Source organism: Pholcus phalangioides, unplaced genomic scaffold, assembly GCF_987345545.1.
Source record: "Pholcus phalangioides strain wild (caught in Gottingen) unplaced genomic scaffold, Ppha-v1.0 ptg000002l_1, whole genome shotgun sequence".
NCBI lineage: Eukaryota > Metazoa > Arthropoda > Arachnida > Araneae > Pholcidae > Pholcus > Pholcus phalangioides.
The window spans coordinates 6,142,991-6,164,315 of record NW_028301595.1 but is presented as its reverse complement, the minus strand read 5'-3'; the positions used below and the strand labels follow the sequence as shown (position 1 = coordinate 6,164,315).

The following is a 21,325-nucleotide window of genomic DNA, read 5'->3' as shown; positions in this document are numbered from 1 at the left end:
CCTCTTACTCCTACGGATTTATGGACAGCCCTGCAGGATTCATGGTGTCAATTACCTCCAGCACTACTTCAGACATTAGTCGAGTCCATGCCACGTCGTGTTGCGGCACTTCTGCGTGCTCGCGGGGGCCCTACACGATATTAGGCAGGTGCACCAGTTTTTTGGCTCTTCAGTGTATATAAATAGTATTTTTAATGATATTTGTATTAGAGCATAGTTTTTCCTCCATGTTAAAGGTATCATCTAGGGCAGTAACTAGGATATTTGCCGCCCGGGGCAAACATTATTTTTTTCCCTTTTCGCCTCCACGACTTCACGTCCGTTGTAAAATTCGATAATTTTATAACTGTGTTCTTTGTTCCCACATAAATTTTGTCTCCCTGTGCAGTTGCCCCCCCCCCCCCGTAGCTCCGGCCCTAGTATCAACTTCCCTCCGGTGATGTGGAACTGCAGAGTGACCCGCGGTGCCGCGAGTCCCTCAAGGCAGTGTTTCCCCACCTTATTGAAAACGCGGACCGCCTGTAGCGTCTGAGCGTGTAATTTATTGTTGGGGGGGGGGGTCCCCGGGTTGGAGCCCTCTGTCAGCCCCCGCCCTTGTGGGGTGGGGCCATTTCCCATCCCCCAATTACTGAAGTGTTTTTAAATGGTTCAATGGGGGGCCTCCAAAAAAAAAAGCCATCTTGTCTAGAGGCGTTGAATGTGTTTATGCACCTTTGGGTGCTCGGCTTGAGCTTTATATGGCGAATTTTGATTTCTGAATGAATTATGTGGGAGGGGGTTCTCAGAACCTACTCCAACCAGGGCCGCCCTTATCACACGCTGGGCCTAGTTCGAAAAGAATGTCGGGGCTCCTTAGCCAAAATTTTATGTTTTGTGGGAGGAGGAGAATCGGGCATCCAAATATTCATGCATTATCACAGAATACACAGGAATTTTGAAAAATATCTACTCAAAAAAAATGTAGACACCATTGAGTGTAAATTAACACGAAAATTAATGTAAATTTGAAATCTATGAAAATTTGAAAATTCAAAACGGAAAAAAAATTGAATTGATGAAAGAAATAATTTCAAAACCAATGAGAAAATCTGAGCCTGATGATCTGAAAGGTAATGAAAACTTAGAATTGATGAATGAAAAATAATTGAAAGATATAATTCTAGCACCAATGAAAATTCAGATTTAGTTAATGAAAAAATATCGGAATTGATGAGAAAGCAGAACTAATGAGAGAGAAATCCCAGAATTGATGAAATTCAGAATTAATGAGAGAAATAATTTCAGAATTAATGAAAATTATACAATCAAATCAGTTGAAGCTCAGACACCTTGTTGACTACAAAAAAAAATTATTTGATTTTTGTATATTTTTTCACGCAAGTGCGGGGCCCGGTGCGACCGCACCTATCGCACACTCCTGAGCAGGGCGTAGCGTGCCTTCCCGAGGGCCCCCCCCCCCCCATGAAAGGACTATTATTATGCAAAATAAGTATTCTTTTGCGGGATCTCCCATTTGGTTCGGGACCCTGAGGTAGCGCCCTGGTTACCCCAGCCTTGTTACTGGCCTGACCCTAAGGCTCTGATACCACAAATCATACCCCGGGGCCCTCGAGCTTGTTATCAACGCGGGTCTGTGCACAATTTTCTTTGCCCCCCCCCCCCACCTCTACGCAGGGCCGTCTGAAGAGCATCGTGGGCCCCCCGGGTTAACTGGTTTTTACTGAGGCCCTACCTGGTAAATTCTAGAAAATTTCAACCGGATCTCATCTTTGTGAGGCCCTATTCTCTTGAGGCCCCCGGGCCGTGCCCCGGTGGGCCCATGCGTTAAGACGGCACTGCCTCTACGAGAGCTTCGTTCCCGCGCCATTTTATTCTCGTTCTCGATTCGTGCAAGAGATGGCGCCTCATGAAAGAGTTACGTCACGGCTTTTAAATGTCCCCACCTCCTTTTCTTTTCCTCCTACTCTGCCCGACAACGTAAACAAAAATGGATTGATCACTACTTGGAGCAGCTGTGCTTGTTTCTCTGGCGGATGCAAATGGGGGGGATATTTATTTATTTTACTGGTATTGTGGTCATTAATTTCTGGGGTTCGGAATGTCAATGTTTGTGATGACATCCATCCATCCCATTCCTACCCTTTGTTTTTTCCCTTTTGTTTCAGCTGTAAAGTAAAGGAAATACCTTACTTTCACTGGTAAATGATAATCTTTCCAGGTCAGTGATAAGTAGAGATCCCATGATAAATTCGCACACACATTTATCTTTCATACTGTTATAATTTACCTACATTAATAATCAAGCCACAGTCCCTCCAGATGGATTTCAACAAGATCTTGGATCATTTGGGGCATTTCGGAAGATATCAGGCATTCCTCTATGCTCTCTTGTGTTTTGCTGAGATTTTTGTTGGCATGCAAATGCTAGCAAATGTCTTCTTGATGGCAGAACCTAGACACAGGTACGATAAGTTGTGGATCTCTTTGATTTGGACGAGTTTTCTATAATTATTTGAGGATGTCTGTGTTTGAAGTTATGGTAATCAGTTTTGATGTCATAAAAAATTTGTTTTTATGTTTGATTTTGTTTACCATATCCCCCCCCCCTTTATTTCTAGATGTTACATCCCTAAGTGTGATAACAGGACAACTGGTTTCAACGAGTCTTTTGTTGATTTTGCTATACCAAAAAAACTTGCTGCTGATGATGAGCACTTCATACCTGATCCTTGTAATCAGTACAAATACATCGAAGGGGCTATGTCGTGTTCACCGCAATCATTCTCCAATGAAACTGAGCCATGTTCCAGATACGTGTGGGATAAATCTGAGTTTGAGATGACTACTGTGTCTCAGGTTGAACTTTACTGCTTTTCTTAATGTGCTGCTCAAATTTTACATTTGATTATATACAGTAGACTCTCGACTATCTGGCCTCCATACTATCTGGTCTATTTGAAAAGTAATTATGATTCTCCGTAATAAAAGATGAATAATTTATTTTTTCAATAAGTTAAATTAATTTTTGTAAGATTTGAACCTATGTTTTACATTAATATTTTGTTAATTTTAACCATTTCTGTGGCATGTTGTAAAAATCTCTAAACCCCCCCGTAAAATGTTATACATTTTTTAAATGAAGTAGGCTTTCTCTCTCCTCCAACCTTCAGCAGGTGCAAAATAAAGGTGTAGGTCGAGGTGTTCCATTGAGAAATCACCTATAAAAATATCTAGACTTTTCAATGCTAAAATAAGAAGCTATTAAGAAGGCAAGATATCTTGCCAGTGCCGCTAAGTGAATTAAAAGTGTTTGCATCCATACTGCACATGATTTCATGTTTCCTGCAATTACATTAAACATTAGAAAATTTATCTTGAAAGGTGTGTAATATTTTCATTCTTAGAACCTCCTTTCTCTGTGTATGACAAATTAAAAAAAAAAACACAGTGCAGTACATAACAAACATTTATAAAGTTCTGCCTTGTACAAAGAAGTCAGAAAATATGAATAAGGCCTGGATTACACTATACAAGTTTGATAAAAGTTCTTGTATAAGACTTGAAAATTTCAACCAATAAGCACCTTGGTACATTGAAACAAATGCAACCAATAGGCTTATTTGGTTTTTTTTTCAAGTTTTGTAAAAGATCTTTTATCTAACTTTTATAGTCTAAACCTGGCTTAGAAGCAGGTTTTGATATTAAAGGGGTGGTTTTTATTTTCGGGAAAGGAAGTGAGCATTTATAAAACTCTCGTCTATCCAACTTTTTTGTCATCTGGCCCGCCCTTACACCACATTATGCTGGATAGTTGAGAGTCTACTGTGCTTACAAGATTTGAAGATTACTCTGTGACTGATTACCTATTGCTTTTGTTCTGTTTAATGGCATAAATGTTTCCAGTCTTGCAAAACACCATAAATTTCACTTTCTACATTTAATTAATATTTCTGATGTTGAGTTGGTAACTGATAACTAACTATAAACTTCCGCATGGACATTTTCTACCATTAAAAAAACTGGAAATGCTGAATCCGTCCTCAATTTTTTTTATTACTTGGTTTTTGCAAAAGAATAAAAAAAACTGTACTCGTAACAGGTTGAGAAAAAATGTTCCTTTTCCACAATTTTATGTACAGTTGTTTTAATGTCAAGTATTCAATGCAATCATCACCATTGCTAGATTACACTAGACAACAATGAAATTGCGTTCAACATGAAAAATATACACTTCTCTCTGAATAGTTTGGACTTACTAAACAGGAATATCAGCATGAAAAAGTTTTATTGGCTCTTGCTTTTCGGAGATCTCAATGTTGAAGTATGCAAGCAGTATCACTGGATGACGATAAAACTTTGTCCAAACAGTTGAATCCTGTTATAACGAACTCCATGAGAGCAGAGAAATCACTTCATTATAAAAGAGTTCTAGATTTTTGCATTGTTCCTGCGTAAACTTATCTGGGGGAGAATTAGAAAAGTTTTCATTAAAATGAGATTTTTACTATAACAGTATTAGTTAAAACAGGAATCGACTGTATACAGTTCTGAAGGGTTTTGACCTGCTGAACACGAATATCCCCATGAAAATGTTTTATTAGCTCTTGTTTTTTATATATTAGGGTCTCTGTCCAGCCAAAATGTGGGTCTGTTTTCTGGACCCTTCACAAAATTACAGATCTGAAAAACAGACCATTCACAAAATAAAAATCAATGAAATCATGAATTTGATATTTCATTTCTTTTGTGATAAATTTACTAGATTATTTCACTTCCAACAAAATTGTTTATTTTTCACAAAAATAGGACCTTACAGATAAATCTGAACAGACTCTCTGATTACCCTGTTAACCCATTTTGGCCACTTTTCCAATTCATGACCAACTTGCATAATTTTTTATATATGATAACTGGGTGCGGTAGCCCGGATAAGATGCTTGCCTAAAGCACCAAAGGATGTTTAGAGACATTGCGAGTTCAAAATGCCCATACACCCTTGTCAAGTACTTTCGTGACACAGGGGCACAACAGAAAAGGCGACATGACCACAGTAAGATATTGATACTAAGAGTCCCAAATTGAGGGGTTAGCGTACCAACCTCTCGGTGAGTACTAAAAATAAGGCTGCTGTTCGAAATTCGCAATAAAATGTAGCTCCCAGTCTAATTCGCCCTTGTGTGCAGGAAATGACAGTGGTGCAACAAAAATGGTCAAATGTATGGTAACTGGTTGCATAAATAACATATTTGAGAAGTTTAAAAAAATTAGATGTTAATTTAGCATGTTTTGCAATTAATGTAAATTTCAAATTAATTATTTTTTAAAAATTAATATAAATTAATGTCATTTAATTAAAAGAATTGGTAATTATGATTTTTGAAAATCTCATGTGACAAAAGAAATTTGAGAAAAAAAATTATATTTTTAAATAGTTTATTTCTGTTCGTGGTCATGAAGAAAATAAAATTCCAGATCGAAAATCGGGATAAAATTTTGTTTCTCAAGTCACAAAAAATTAAATTTCTTTATGAACAAATTTTTTTAATTCTGTAGCACTGATTATAGAGCATTTAATTTCCACAAATGTTAATTTCATTCAAAAATGTGTATGAAAATTAATTTTTCAAAAAATTTCAAACAAAGTTTTGCATTTGTGCAACACTTTGTTTGAAATTTTGGTTACTAGTTGGAAAGTGCTTTAAGAGTTATTATTGTATGGTGAGAAAGTAACAAAGACCATAGAACAACTTTACCAGGGAAATGCAGGCACATCGATTTCAATGAAGATGTGATTGTGATGTACCAAAATGTAATGGAAAGTTATTCTCAGATTAAAATGGGACTGAGCTAATTCATTCTTAGTTTTCCTGACTTATTATATTAGTTGAGACATTAGCAGATATTTGTAGATTAAAGACACTATTTTTTTTTTTTCTTGAATTAAAAATTTGTGTGCAATCTTTGTATGAAACTTTTCCAGTTGCTAGCGCAATTGTGAAGCTTTAGTATGAAAATAAGAATTTTTCAGTGGTTCACCATATATATTTTTTTCAATTATATGGAAGGGCTGTTCCATAATCTGGAATCATTATTACGACTGAAAGCACAAAAAATAGGCTTTTGTGCTTAATTTATTTCAAGAAGTTTCAGATTTTGATATTTGTATCCCTATCAAAAATACTGAGATCTGCTTTCAACTACGAATCATTCAAGGTCCACCATCAGAATGCATTGATCACCTTTTTTGTGAACATTCCGAACTTCGACTTGGATGTACCAATCATCAGTTTTCATTGTAATAGCATTAGTCTCCTAAACAGCAATCTATTTTATGTCTGTCCTACCATACCGAGCTAACTCGTTAAGAAACTCTGTTTTTGTTTTTTTTCTCTCAGGAATGAAAGTTGTGTTTTGTTTTTCTGACGTGATTTTTTTCCCCTCCTTGTAGTGAATCGGAAAATTATGTACATATTTTGTTTGTATTATTATTTGTGCATTACTCCATGCTTGTCTGCATCACAATGTACTATGCTTTTTTTTTCACTACACTGTAATTGGACATTCCTGTTATGCAAGATAAATAATTATGGTTCTCGCTCTCTCTCCTGCTTATGATATTCTGAATAATGGAAAATAATTGTCATTAAAAATTATATATTCCATGGTTTATGTATGGAATAAAAATATTTTTTTTTTACCCCATAGTTTAATATCGTGTGCAAGAAAAGCTGGAGTGGTGCTACATCACAGTCCGTTTTTATGGGTGGAGTGTTACTTGGATCAGCAGGATTCGGATACATAGCAGATAGGTATGGCTAAAACTTGAAATTTTTGGCAGGTACAATATCTTTTGCATTCAAGAAATATTGTTTCAGACAATTTCCACAAAACTTCGAGATTGCAAAACAAGAAGCTGTTCGACTGGCAAACACAGATTTATTTACAGAACAGCAATTAACACATATTTACAAGCTAACAACTTTCTCGCAAAGTTCAATCACGATTGACTTTTCATAGTGTCTCTCTATTATTCTCATTCTCCTCCTGTGATCGTAGTATCGCTTTTTATAGGCTCAGAGAAATTTCTCGAGAGTTCTCATAGTTCCTGGAAAATGGCACCACTGTCTGGAGGGGCGGGGAATCTTCTGGAATGTTCTCCACCAATTGCACTTCTTTGCGATAAATAGAAACCGTATCGACCACCGTTGCCAACAGAAGATTGCAATTTTTCTTTAGAAGCTCTTTAAGAAAAATAATTGTGCCATCTATCATCTATTGGTCGTAACAATATCCAGCTACCAGGAAATACTAATTCTGTCAACATTTTTCATTATTGCAATTCAGTTTGTGCTCTTTAATTTTATTTTTTAGTATACAGGGAGTAAAACAGTGTTTTGACGGCAGATGGCAGCACTACACATAACAAGCACTGCACAGAAACAAATTTTGCATTAGGTTCAGAACAGGTACACACACATGCCACCATGTAGCAATTCATTAGAAATTCTGTAGAAGAATGTGTATGAGATGCATGTATATATACAGTTGAGTAGTAGTAGTAAAATACGTACTCAGCATAACCAGATTCATCTCACCTTACATCTTTTGCAAGGCATCAAAGCATTTCCCTAAGGTTGGGCAGATCTGGGTTTCTTTATTCTGAAACTTCAACTATTTCAGCAATTCCCTAAAATGGGCAACAATGTCAAAAAATAGTCTATAAGGTTTTCGCGGCCATCATTTGATAAAAATTGTTTTTTCGGGTTCGAAGACCATCGTCCGTTTGAGTTTGTTCTCAACGTTTCCCCAAACACTAGTGGTTGGCATCATCAGGAGAATTGATAAACTGGATCAAAGTCAAGTTTTCCGGAGTCTCAGGTTGTATTTATGCACATAAGTGGCTTGAACTACACTATTGTTTTGCGATTGGTCAGTTGATTCTATGGCTGGCAGCGTATTGTAAACAGTTGTTATGCTGGTAGAACCTGATTGGCCGAGAGACGTGGAGTTATCTGATTGGCTGTTGTCATCATTCTGTTGCTGGACCTTGAAGGGGAAGGTTCTTGTTCTTCTGAGAGCTGGTGTCCAGGATCTGCTCAATTTCAAAGTTTCTTCTCTTCTATTATAGCTGTTTTTGTGCTTGTATATTTCAATAGCCTCTCTGTAGATTCGTGGGAAGAAGTGGTCAACATTAGCTATTACCTGTGTTTTGCTGAACTGTGGTTGTCGCAAAGCGCATGCTCTGCCACCGCAGACTTTTCTGTTTGGCCCATTCTGCAGCATCGTTCGTGCTCTTTTATTCTCGTGGCCACAGATCTTTTTGTGGTTCCAATATATACCTGACCACAGGTGCACGGTATTCGGTAGATCCCCGGTGTTGATAGAGGGTCACGGTGGTCTTTTGCTGATCGCAGCATTTCACATATTTTTCTGGTTGGTTTGAAAATGGTCTTTATACGATGTTTTTTCATGACCTTGCTGATTCTTGCTGTCACTCCGGGGATAAAAGGCAGCACAGCTTTTCCAATTGATTGTGACTGCTCATTTTTCGTTGGTGATTCCTTGATGGAGCGTAAGGCTTTCTTGATGTCGTCTTTCGTGTACCCATTAGAGCGGAAAACTGATTTTAAGTGCTCAATCTCTTTACCTAGATCTTTTCCTTCACATAGTCTTCTTGCCCTCTCGATCAAGGTTTTCATTACGCCTCGTTTTTGGTGAGGATGATGATTGGAGAGCTTATGCACATATCTGTTGGTGTGAGTAGGCTTACGATAAATGCTGTGGCCTAAACGTTGACCTTGACGGCTGACCAGAACGTCCAAGAACAGGATCTGTCCTTCTTTCTCTATTTCCATAGTGAACTTGATGTTCGGATGGATTCCGTTGAGATGGTCCAAGAATCGGTGAAGATTTTCTCCACCATGCCCCCAAACAACGAATGTATCGTCAACGTAGCGGAGCCAAATTGTTGGTTTGAGAGGTGCTGTTGTTACTGCCTGCTCCTCGAATTTTTCCATAAAGAAGTTGGCAACTACCGGGCTCAAGGGGCTTCCCATAGCTACTCCATCCGTCTGTTCATAGATGACGTTGTTTCAGGTGAAATAGGTTGTAGTAAGGCAAAGCTGGAAAAGGCCTACTATATCTTTTTGGAATATTTCATCGAGTAGTGCTAAGACGTCTTTCAGTGGCACCTTGGTGAACAATGATACAATGTCGAAGCTCACCAGTATATCATCAGGTTGCAAGTTGATATTTCTTATTTTTTCGACGAAGTGACCAGAATCTTTCACAAATGTGCTTGTTTTTCCTATGTGTGGCTGCAAGATGGTGGTTAACACCTTGGCTAGATTGTAGGTGGGAGATCCAATGGAACTCACAATCGGCCGCAACGGAACCAGTTCTTTATGTATTTTCGGCAAACCATAAATGCGAGGAGAGAGTGCTTCTGTTCTGCAGATACCTTTTTTCTCATTCACAGGTAAAGACGAGGATTTTACCAAACTGTTCATCTTCCTCAGGATCTTTTGTGTTGGGTCTTTTTTTGAGCACTCTATACGTTGATGGATCCAAGAGTTCTGTCATTTTACGGCCGTATTCTTCTGTCTTCATTATTACTGTTGCATTTCCCTTGTCTGCTGACAGAATGAGAATATCTTTATCAGAGTTGAGGCTCCCAATCGCTCGTAGTTCGGCTGCTTTTAGATTTTTCCGGGGTGGCTTGGCTCTTGTCAGAATTCTGGATGTTTCTACTCGTATTTCTTCTGCTTGCTCTTCTGGCATGTTTCTCATGGCTGCTTCAACATTTGCGATGATTTCTTTAGTGGGAATTTCACGTGGGGTGATGGCAAAATTTCCTCCCTTGGCGAGCACTGATACTTCGTTTTCTGTAAGCACTCGATCTGTCAAGTTCACCACAGTCTTTTTCATGTCCATGGGTGGATGCTCAAACCGGCATTGGTTGATCTTATGAAACTTCACTTTTTGACGTTCTGTGTTGCGGTTGATGTGGTTCTTCATACTCCTGTACATGATCCCATCGATTTTATTCCAGTCCTCGGGACTCAGCTTGCTACTCAGGTGATAGAATATATCCAGTATGTTTTTGTCGGTTCTGGCAAGTTCTCTTCGTGTGAAGTGAATACGTTCGCGAAGCAACGATTTCTCCAATCGGTTGTAGATGCGGTGAGCTTGTGCAGTAACGAAGAGGCGTTTCATCTTCAGAAAGGCGGGAATGATATTCGAATCTCGGCAAAAAAGCTGTAACGTCATCAAAAGATAAAACTGGATCGTCAGCTTTGTGTCGTCATTGGTGAAACACAGTAAAATGTTTTTTATCCAAAATAAAGGGTGACTGAACCTATTTTGAACAAAACTAAATACTTATTATAATTTTCAAGTAGAAATTCCTTCTACCTGCTCTCAGGAGTTTTCGATGATTTCCCGTTTCCAAAAACTATCTGGAAATCTGGAAAAAGAGCCTTTTCAACCAAATACTACATCCAATGTGTTAAATCAATAATTAATTTTAGTAATTTTTACAGTGAATCAAGACCATAGCTGAGGGTATCTGGTGTCTTGTCGCTTTAAAGTCGGGAAAATCTCTGCTTATAGTTTTTGGTTCAGAATCAACATGTTTGTGAAAGTTCTACCAGCAAGCATGTTATTTCAATTTCAGCATCATATTCTTTAGTAAAGAAATGAGAATGGAACTGGTTCTGCTGTAGGTGTTTGAATTCCATAGAGGAATGTGTACGAGGTGCATGTACGGTTAAGTAGTAGTAGTGTAGATGTTGAGATATACTATGTGGAAACTTGAGAGATTTTGTCACATGTTTGTAAAACATCATCATGTGCACTCCAGTTTGCATAGAAACCATTTTCTTGTGGTGAATATGAAACTAATGTTACGAAAAAATATTGGTAGTGCAATTTTTGGAGAACCTCTCGGGACAGTAATCTCCTGTTGCCAAACCGGAAGTGTAAAAATAAACATTCGAATTGTGTGGAAAGATCGAGAAGGTCTTCATTGACCTCCATACGGTGGCCCGCCAGACTTGTACTATAGTAGAATTTCTGGAAAATTTGACCTGTCTTTAAAATCGATGCGAGGAATAGAAAGAGTAATCAGTGTTGTTGGACTTTATCCTCAATGCGAGATTGTAATCTGTAAATATGTGTAAATTAGCTGTTCTGTGTGAGTAAATCTGTGATGTCCTGAAAAATTGCTTCATCCTCTGATCAACTTGTGAGACATTATCCTTAACACTAATATTCTTTCATGAAAAAAATTCTCAAATTTTCATAGCTTTCTGATGGCAGCCACCCCCCCCCCCACCCCTGTTTACCAGATGCAGGATTTAGTGCAAAAAAAGTAACAGCTGGGCCCTTAGTGTCCAGGCTGTAGTGTCCATGTTTGGAACAATTACCTTCATTAAGTTCGGACTTTCATCAAATCTGAATTCTCATTAATTCTGGGATAATTTCATCAATTTTTGATTTTTTTTTTATCAATTCCAAATTTTCATTAGTTCTCAAATTATTCTTTTCATTAGTTTCACATTTTCATTATTTCTTAAATTCTATATAAAATTAGGCTCTAGAATCCTCCAAAAATGTTTGGGTCCCGGGACACCGAAATCGTTGATATTCTGATATAGGGGATGAGAAGCATAATTTAGCTTTTCATAAGCATTTTTCATTGTTGAAGGGCAGCTACCTTCAGGGGGCAGCTCTTAGGCTGTGCGCGCATATGATCGCTGTGGGCACTGCTGTAAGAGCACCAAATCAGAATTGAAAGGGCGGAAAAAAGCTTTGTGACCAAAAAAAAAACGTGTTCAGAGGTGCCAGAAATACATCCTGAGCAAGTAGAGATTTTTTTCTTGAGTCGCTTCTGACGACCTTGAAACTTTTTGACAGTGTTGCCAAAAAAAACCATTTAATGAATGTTTTTCTTTTTTCTGCCAATGTGAGTGAAGAGCATAGTGCGGCCAACCTGTTGCATACCCCTAAGGGCAGCTCTGCCTGATAGATAGTTAAGGCTGTAGACTGCTCAGAACATGCCAACTTTAAATATTTGTGCCCTCTGCATGCATATAAAAAATTATTTTTGTTCCGGATACAGGAGGTTTTACCGTAAAAATTTTTCCTCTTTTAATAATGTACTGCAATAATTTTTTTAAAGGTTTTCTTATGCAGTATATGTATATGTTTTGTAGGTATGGTCGTAAGGCAGTCATACTCGCATCATCTTTTGTGTTACTTTCATCTTCGATCGCTACTGCATTTGCTCCAAACTTCGATTCATTTTCAGTGCTCAGGTTTATAACTGCAGCTGCAGTCAGCGGTCTCTATCAAGCAGGCTTCATTATTGGTAAGGTTTTTTTTTCAATTAATGAGGGAAAGAAATCCCCCCCCCATTGTATGCAGTAATTAGCAACTGCAGTTTCGTTTGTTTCACACCTATTATTATTATTTATTTATTATGTTTTTTTTTTTGGGTTTTTTTTTTTTTTTTTGCAGCTATTGAATTTGTCGGAACATCAAAAAGATTATGGTGTGCCAACATAATGCAAATTATTTTTGCTATTGGAGAACTCGTACTGGGACTTATTGCATATTTCGTGCGAAAGTGGCGCATATTAGAACTGGTAATATCCGTTCCTGCTGCTATACTGTTGCTCTATTACTGGTAAGCTACGCCCGTCTGTCTGTATCATGTAATAACTGATGTTCTCAGATTTTTTTATATGCTTCTCCGAAATTGATTTTTTTTTTAACTGAAAACATATTGTTTCACAGAATGGAAGTAAAAATTTAAATAGCACGTATACAAATTATCTCTGAATTTCTTTTTTTCCATGAGTGTGATAAACTCCACCCTCCTCTCTGTAGAAGCAATTAATGAAACAATTCTTTCATTAACGTCATCCTTTATCTTACTTTACGTAGGTGGATGCCAGAATCTGTGCGGTGGCTCATTTCCAAAGGGAAGCATACCGAAGCGAAAAAGACTGTCATGAAGGCTGCCGAGTGGAACCGCAAAGTTGTGCCCGATCATCTTCTGCAGTCAGCTGAATATGTAAGGGTTGTATATGTGTTTTGACCCCTTTACTACAGTGGAACCTCCTCTAACAGACCCTTCCCTTTAATGAATACTTTTCTCATGCCCTGTCCCATGGAATAGGGCTTTAATGTATTTCACTTCCCATTAGTGGACACTCTCAATAGTGGACAGTATAATCACGCAAACTCAAATTAGAGTTTGGGGAAAAAAAATTAATTTTTGCTCTTAAATCAAGAATTTATTACATTCAACAGTGATTATGTATAATCCCAAGCTCTTGTATTAGCAAATATGATAATCCGTCAATTAATTACTTGATTACCTGTGCATAATTATGGTACAGGATGGTGATTCCAAATGGTAATGTTTGTTTTAGAGATAGACTGGTTTTTTTTTTGGCCCAATATATCAAGGAAACAGTTATTATCAGGATTTTGTGAAGAGGTGTATTCTGAAAGAACAGTCATCTGGTCTCTGCTGGACAAAAAAAAACTTATTTTCTTTCAAAAAATCTAGAAAATATCTGTTTCCTTGAATGTTGGTTTTGTTTGTTGATACATGGAAGCTAACATTACAAGACAGATAATGGTGATATTAATGTTTTTATTTTCTTTACACTTATTTTAATTTAATTTTTATTCCAAAATGTATGTTGTGCATGTATCATGTACAGGTAAAAATAATTAATTGGTTTAATGAAGAGAAGAAAGGTTATAAATTTTTCCTTATTTATCTAACTCTATTTGTATTTGGGAATTATGCATAATCGTAGTTAAAAGTAATAAGTGTAGTGAAATTTAATCAAACTTTCTTCATTGAGACAACTGGTGATTATGCATAACCACTGCATTGGTGTTCACCATGTTACAGTAGCATATACATTTTAAAATTAAAATTTATTGGAACCAATTGCGACCTAATCCAAATGTGTATAAATGTGAAAGTCGTGTAAACGAAGACCCACTGTATATTGTACCTCCCCATTTGCGGACACTTCCTGTTACTGGACAAAATTTTTGGCCTCATGGGTGTCCGTTATCAAGAGGTTCTACTGTATTACTTGACCATACATGCACCCTCTAAACATTCCCCTGTAGAATTTCTAACGAATTGGTAGATGCAGGAACATGTTGTGTGTATGCATGATCCTAATATATTTATGCTTGTTTCACATTACACTGGTGCTTTCATTTGTCTTCCATGTCATTATGAAATGAAAATAGCAAATGCCTGGATTTTTGTGTAATGTTAGTACCGTGGGAGGTCTGCCTGCTCTATGCAGTGAGACTTTTTACAAATGGGAGACTGGTTCTCATTCACACCTCAAAGTTTGAAAACAGCAGAAAAGCAACACTTCAGCTGACCACCACCATGCCGCCAACAAAGTTCAAACCTGGATCCTCACGATGAAACTCCAGCACAATGCCAACACAACAACATAGCGACTGATCCCTTTACTGTTAGATTTGCTAATACAGTCGAATGTTGTTGTAACGAACTCCGAGAAGACCGGAAAAATCACTTCGCTATAATAAGATTTCTTATAAAGGAATTCCATTGTTCCTATGCATTGTTCCTTACATTGTTCCTATGTAAACTTATCTGGAGGATTAGAAAAGTGTTCGTTAAAATGAGATTTTTGCTATAACAGTATTTGTTAAAATGAGATTCGACTGTACTACTAAACTTTTTATGCACATCATACACATTTATTTGTCTGGAAAATTTCTAACCAATTGCTGCATGACAAAAGCTGACATGTATATGTGTATGGACAAGATTTGTGTAATTGATTTTAGTTGAGGAGGGATTGTCAACATATTGTCAACTAATACAAATGTAGTAGATTGCAATTAATGTCAAAGCAGAAATTGTATCATTTTTCCACGTTATTTTGGGGTAGTGTGTACGTGGACCATTTGGTTTATTAATTTTTCTTTTGCTTAGTTTGAGGGTTCAACAAGTGGAGTAGTCATTAAAAGCTTCTATCTGGATGGAAAAAATACTTTGTATTTAGTACTCCATGGTCTTGGACAGTAAACTAACATTAATCAGTCAAAATTATAGTGCACATTTTGTGTATAAGTGAAACAACAGCTTGCATAACACAGCAGTTGGATACATAGGCCTATTCTAGGTTTTGTGACTCTGATGCTACCCAATAGCATTCAGTTGTCTTTTGTATTTTTGAAGGCATGAAGAGGCATAAACAATATTTACAATGCTCATCAAAGATCTAGAAATCAAAGTGATCCGTTTGTCAAAAAAAAAATTGCAGTGCATTAAAAACTTTTACTATGGCATTTACATTTTTATACCTTTCTGAAGACTCTTCTTGGCATATGGAAAATGGCGAGTGGGGGAGGAGGGGGGCAGATATTATTGTTTGGAAGGGGAGTCCTCCCCTCTATAAGAACCTTAGGTATCTAGGCACTATCTGAGGTTAATTCCCTTCTTGGTCTTTTGGCACTAAGACCAGCTTCAGAATCAGTGGACCCATGACGCACAAGAAAGCTGTCCACAGGGGTCTGGTTCTACCGCTTCTTTAAGACTTGACTAAAATGGGACAAAACAATCATTAAACAACTTGCAGTCGCCTTCTTGAAAGGGCTGCTGGCTCTGGAAACTTTCTTTAGTCCCATGGATTTGCTTGGCTAGATGTGTGGAGTGATTTTCAGACAATGAGAAACACTGCCACACTGAACAGGGGAACGAAAATTAGCAATGAGGTCACATGAGCATGCCAACGAAATCCGAGGTAAAACCGAGATATCACTGTGTTTACATTGGAACTTGTGATTTGCACATTTTGCTCTGTGCTTTTGAAAGTGGTCTCGAAAGAGCGTCATTCTTAGAAAACGTACATGCCTTCATAATTTTGTGGGCATCAAGGAAGAGAGTAGATAGACTGGACTGTGAAAGACTCCAAAAAAAGAATACAATATATATTGTGAAGAGAGACAGAAAAGAATTATCTGTGGTTATGCTAATACACTGTTTTGGCCAAAAATTGTTTTTGTTACCATGTCATATCTGTCATTTTGCTTTGGCTCAAGTCAATCTTACAGGTTACTGAAATGGTGCTATGATTTCTTTTTCAATTTTTAAAAGATGAGTAATTTTTGAAGGGATTTTTTTTTTTTATATCATGCTATGATTATGTTGTCTAAGAGGGGGGGGGGGACTATTCCCTGTCCTACTTTTTCTAATTTTTTGAGTGGGACCTGTGTAACTCGATATGTGAAGATACAATGTGGCATACGAAGACCTATGAATATTAGTTAATTGGTACCAAAATTTAGGAAAAACACCTATCTTTTGGTAAATATTACAATAAAAAATGGTTATTCCTGCGCAATGTACTGAATGTAAAGTAAAAATTTGTTTTTATAATGATAGCTTCATGAAATATAAATTTCCTCCTAGCTGTAATCAGGTTGTTAGAAAAGTCGATATTTCATGAAATTTGTGTGCAAACAGTCATCATGTATATAGCGTTCAAAATGTTTTCATAAAATCTTGGCAAGAAAACAATGTATGTTGAAATTGATTAAGAATTTGGGACTTAGGGATTATTATTGATGAGATAGTATCACATAGAGCAATTTTTTTTTTCTGTTTTTTGTTACTTAAGAATTAGTCTTTAAGTATGTGAAATCATGACCAGTCTGCAAAAATGGCAGATGCCATTTTTGCATTTGATTATAACTTGATAATTGCTTAGATTCAGCGATTTTCCTGAGAAAATACTTTGATTAGAGAAATTTGCATGTTTTACAGAAAATTGTGAGTACGCATAACTCTGGGTAGTATAAGTAGGGGTATTACCGTATGCGCTCTCCCTCCTCTCAAACTAATTTTTTATCTTTACCTCACACAGCCAAGACTCTCTTAACATCCCCCCCTCCCCAGTCTGCCACCAACAGAACTGCTTCTCAGTACTTTATTACACTAGTTTTTCTATGGAACTGGTTCTGAGCAAAAAGAACACATTTCATTTTTCATGTAAGTGTTTTTTTCCTCACAAAATTTTTACTGCCATGTCAATAAAGAAGTTTCACTTTGAAAAAATTGGTACACCTGTAGTTAAAGGAGTCCTGTAAAATATAGGTCATGTGATCACCCTATTCTTTTTTCATCTGTTCGTCTTTTCAGTGTAACTTTCGCAGAGAAACATTTCTCTTCCCTGAATCTGATGTCAAAAGCATTCAAGATTTGTTTGGAAGTGAGTCTAATTGAAAAAAAAAAGTTTTCAGAATGAGACAATGTTATGTGGGGTGACTTAAGTCGGGGTATTACTGTATTACATAAATTCATCAATAAAATTCATACAAGCTCAACCCATGGCCTATGGGACAAATGTGGTCGTCTGAGTCATCTGAGGACCTGCGGCACAATTCTAGATCACGGTGCAGTTGCACATCACTTAACTGGTCTGCACACACTTCCAAATCACCCTAACAGATGCTCTAACACATTTATAGATCACTCTAAGATGCCACTGATGCTCTTTAGCGTGACAAATACCGGAATTTCGGGAAAGGATGCATAAAAATTTTATATACGTATCCCACAGGCACATGCTTTCTGAATTTGAGGGAAAAAGTATGGAGAGTAAAACCTCTCTGTACAAACATTTTTCTTTTTTTCCTTTCCTCACCATCTGTCATGATCATGCTGTGTCATGACCTTAAAAAGTAATTCTGCTTAAGTAAAAAGAAAGTATTGGTATAAAATATATATAACCTGCAAGGTTATATCACGAATAGGCTGATGAAATATCAAGTTGCATCCTTGAAAATGGGGGATATTATACCAAATTTCCCAATTTTTGAAGATTTTTTTCTCCAGCAAAAGTATATATATCTAAAGTTACAGTACTTTTGCAGCTACCTACCCACATTCAGAGACAGTGTATTTAATGCATAAATTCGCTTTTGAAAAATCTTATGGCATTGGATCACCCACTCAAATTGTAAACAACTTTCCGAGATCGTCGGAGAGAAAAAGAAAACCAAGCTTGTGTAAAAATTCTACAGTGAATATCCACAGTTTTGTCATCTAGTCGCTACGCGGTCGTGAGTTTCACATCGTAAAAATCCGGGTTTGGGACCTGCTAATGCACTGTAACGATTGGCTAAATATGATTTTCTGATGTTTTCTAACTTTGTGTTGGTTATCCTTTTGAAAAAAAGGCGGCTCTTGAGGTATACAGCGACACAGGTCGCCGCTCTAGGTGGAGTGCCAAATCCAAATAAAAGGACGAGGGAAAAAATTTGATGGGAAAATCTTTGGATTGAACATGTTTTTAGAAATAAATTATTTCATTCACAGGGGCACTTGTAAATGGGGGGGGGGCGCAACCCAATTTCATTTTTATTTTTCCTGAGAGGGAACCACTGAGAAAGGACCCAGATTTTTCCAATAACCTGGATAGGACCCAGATGAATCAGAATAAAGTGGCATCTCTGTCATTTAAATGACCCACAGCACAGTTCCAGAGCAATTAAGCAGCCCATGGTGCAGTTCTACATCACTTAAGTGACCCACTCCACATTTCCAGATCACCTAACTGACCCATGGCACATTTATAGATCATTTGAGTGATCTGCTGTGCTGTTTCAGATCACTTAAGTGGCCCGTGCCAAGTTTTCAAAATGAAGTTTGTCACTCCCCTAAAGGTTGAGAACCCTTGATCTAATCCAATTCATTCAATTGTAAATAGCTGAGATGTGTTTTTACGCATAGTTTATGCCTACTGCCCTTCTCTTATTACAGACTGTAACACCAGAAGCAGCAGAGATGGAGATGCAGCAAGAACAAGGAGGTCCTTTGACTTTATTCAAGACGCCCAACATTCGTAAATGGTCCCTCAATCTATTTTTTAATTGGTTTGTAGTCCATGGCTTTTTCTATATTATTAGCAACTATATATTTAGTGTTATTTTTACTTTTACTTAGCCGTTTTCAAAACTTTAATTAGTTTTTCGGAATCCATAGGATTGTCAACTCCATGGTCTACTATGGTTTGTCTCTTAGTGCGGCTAATCTGAGTGGGAATACCTATCTTACTTTTGCCGTTCTTGCTGCTGTTGAGATTCCAGCGGTTTTTCTAGTCACAGTTGCCTTGTCATATTGTTCTCGTAGATGGGTTCTTTGTGTTGTTATGGTAGCCGGAGGTTTAGCATGCGGCTCCACCATCTTTGTACCTGTGTGTAAGTTTTTTTGTTGTTGTTTTTTGTTTGTTTTTTTTGGTGTGCTAATGTGTATGAATGTGAAATGTTATTGGCTATCGTATGTTCTAAAAATTTATTACATGTAGATTTAGGATGGTTGTCAACAACGTTGGCAGTTATTGGGAAGAGTGCAATTGCTGCATCATTTGCTGTTGTGTACATATATTCAGCAGAAATATATCCTACTGTGATACGAAGCACTGGTCTTGGAATGAGTAGCATGTTTTCACGGCTGGGTGCTATTATTGCTCCTATCATAAACGAGCTTGTAAGAAAAGTATCTTGTTTTGTTTCGATAATTTATTGTATAGTCATCATTCCAATCATTTAATTTTATACAGATTTTCCAAATATGTTATGTTAGTAATATATCACCGTTATTTTCATTTCAGCGTAGAGTTTATCACCCGCTGCCGATGATCATATTTTCAATTGCAGCAATAATATCTGGAATTTTAGCACTGGCATTACCTGAAACGCAGGGTAAAGAGCTGCCTGAGACAGTGGAGGAAGCTGAAAGATTTGGCATGTAAGTCGCTCATTATTTCTTGAAGAAAGATTTTTTTTCTCTTTCTCTTAGAATTAAAGAAAAATACAGTATTTGGATCAGTCAAAGATGTCCAAAACAATAATGCATGAACATTTTCAATTGACATTTTAACGCATGACGCATTTTAACAATGGTTTATAGATTGATTACCATATTTAGTGTAAAATATAGAAGTACAATAGATGCCGCTTATTGGAATCATGGATAATATTATTCAGTTATTGTTATCACATTCGCAGTGTAGGGAATGGACATATATCATGACATCAGAAAAATTTTGTCTGTAGTTATCAGGATTTAAGTTCATATTATCTTTTTTTTTAATCCACACTTTTTCTTTCACATTTTAAAGCTGAAGTTGTACCAGACTTTCTTTCCCTCTATGAGTTATCATTATTAGAATGCAGACTATGCTGGCTGAAAGTGAACCCCTTCCCTTGTTGACTAACATTTCCATGCTTCATTCATGCCCTCCTCATAAAGCCATAGTAGCCAATATGGTTAGTATATGTATGGCGCTGCAGACACAATAGACTTCCTATAAAGGAGACAAATTTAAGGTTTAAAAAAAAGCCAGTTCCTTCAGTTCTTGGACAGTTTCTTTCAGAGATTAAAGATTTACATTTTGTAAGCAGAAAAACTTAAGCGAATATTTAAAAAATATTGTAATCGACATTAAACGGTTCTGCCCCAACTCTTCACAATGGTTGAACAAAAAAAAAAGATTTTAGGTTTAAAAAAACAAATACTTTAGAATACTAGTATAAGTTGCTGAAAAAGAACCAGTGGAATGCAGCGGTGTGATTGAACATTTTGAAACAAGTTTGTGTAAAAAAGAAATGCAGCTATGTCCAGCTTTTCACACAAACTGGACACCCAGGCACCAAGTCACCATGGCGACTGAAAATTGGTACTCTGCGCCTCCAAAGCAGAATGTGCCAAAATCTGTGACGTACGTCGCAGAAAAATTAGCGCTACTGCAGAACAATTTGGAAGAATTTTAAGAAAAAGTGCAAAAAAAAAAACACTATTACATTTTTGGGGATTTTTACCACAGAACATTTCCAGTCAGCTGAGGGTTCGTCGCAGAACAGTGTTAAACATTCTGCTTTGGGACTCTGCGCTTAAAATTTTCTTTACTTATCTCTTTGGATAATTTTTTTCTCCGCTCCTAATTAATTGTTTTGCCACCTCGATTTTTTTGTGATTTGTCCAGCCCTGTCTTATACACATATAGGTTAGTGGTGGATTTGCAGTCTGACCCACTTATAACGAAGTTGGAGAAAACAGCAAAACTATTCGTTATGTTTGAGCTTTGTTATATCTGCACGGCTTGAAAAATTATGCATTTAAGCAAAATGAAACATTTTACATGCATGATACACATTTTTCAGTAATCTCAGAATTCCTAAAATGAATAGAATAAAACAAAATATTTTAATGACTTAATTTAAAAATTTAATTAAAATCTCACAT

General features: G+C 37.0%; 1 protein-coding gene across 4 annotated transcripts in view; it reads left to right on the top strand.

Moving 5' to 3' along the window:
- The window catches only part of LOC149089140 (organic cation transporter protein-like), a 60,222-nt gene that overhangs the window by 11,843 nt on the left and 27,054 nt on the right, over positions 1-21,325 (top strand). For 3 of the 4 annotated variants that reach the window (XR_016193387.1, XR_016193386.1, XM_089237464.1), the window contains exons 2-10: positions 2,619-2,856; positions 6,706-6,809; positions 12,216-12,370; positions 12,520-12,688; positions 12,949-13,078; positions 18,842-18,954; positions 19,064-19,278; positions 19,386-19,567; positions 19,692-19,828. Coding sequence is in view for 1 of the 4 variants with exons in the window: in XM_089237464.1 (XP_089093590.1) it covers positions 2,619-2,856; positions 6,706-6,809; positions 12,216-12,370; positions 12,520-12,688; positions 12,949-13,078; positions 18,842-18,954; positions 19,064-19,278; positions 19,386-19,567; positions 19,692-19,828 (1,443 nt within the window). In the remaining 3 variants the exon portion in view is untranslated. Of the gene's footprint in view, positions 1-1,957; positions 2,463-2,618; positions 2,857-6,705; positions 6,810-12,215; positions 12,371-12,519; positions 12,689-12,948; positions 13,079-18,841; positions 18,955-19,063; positions 19,279-19,385; positions 19,568-19,691; positions 19,829-21,325 lie in introns of those variants that run through there. The other variant, XR_016193388.1, reaches the window with a different exon arrangement.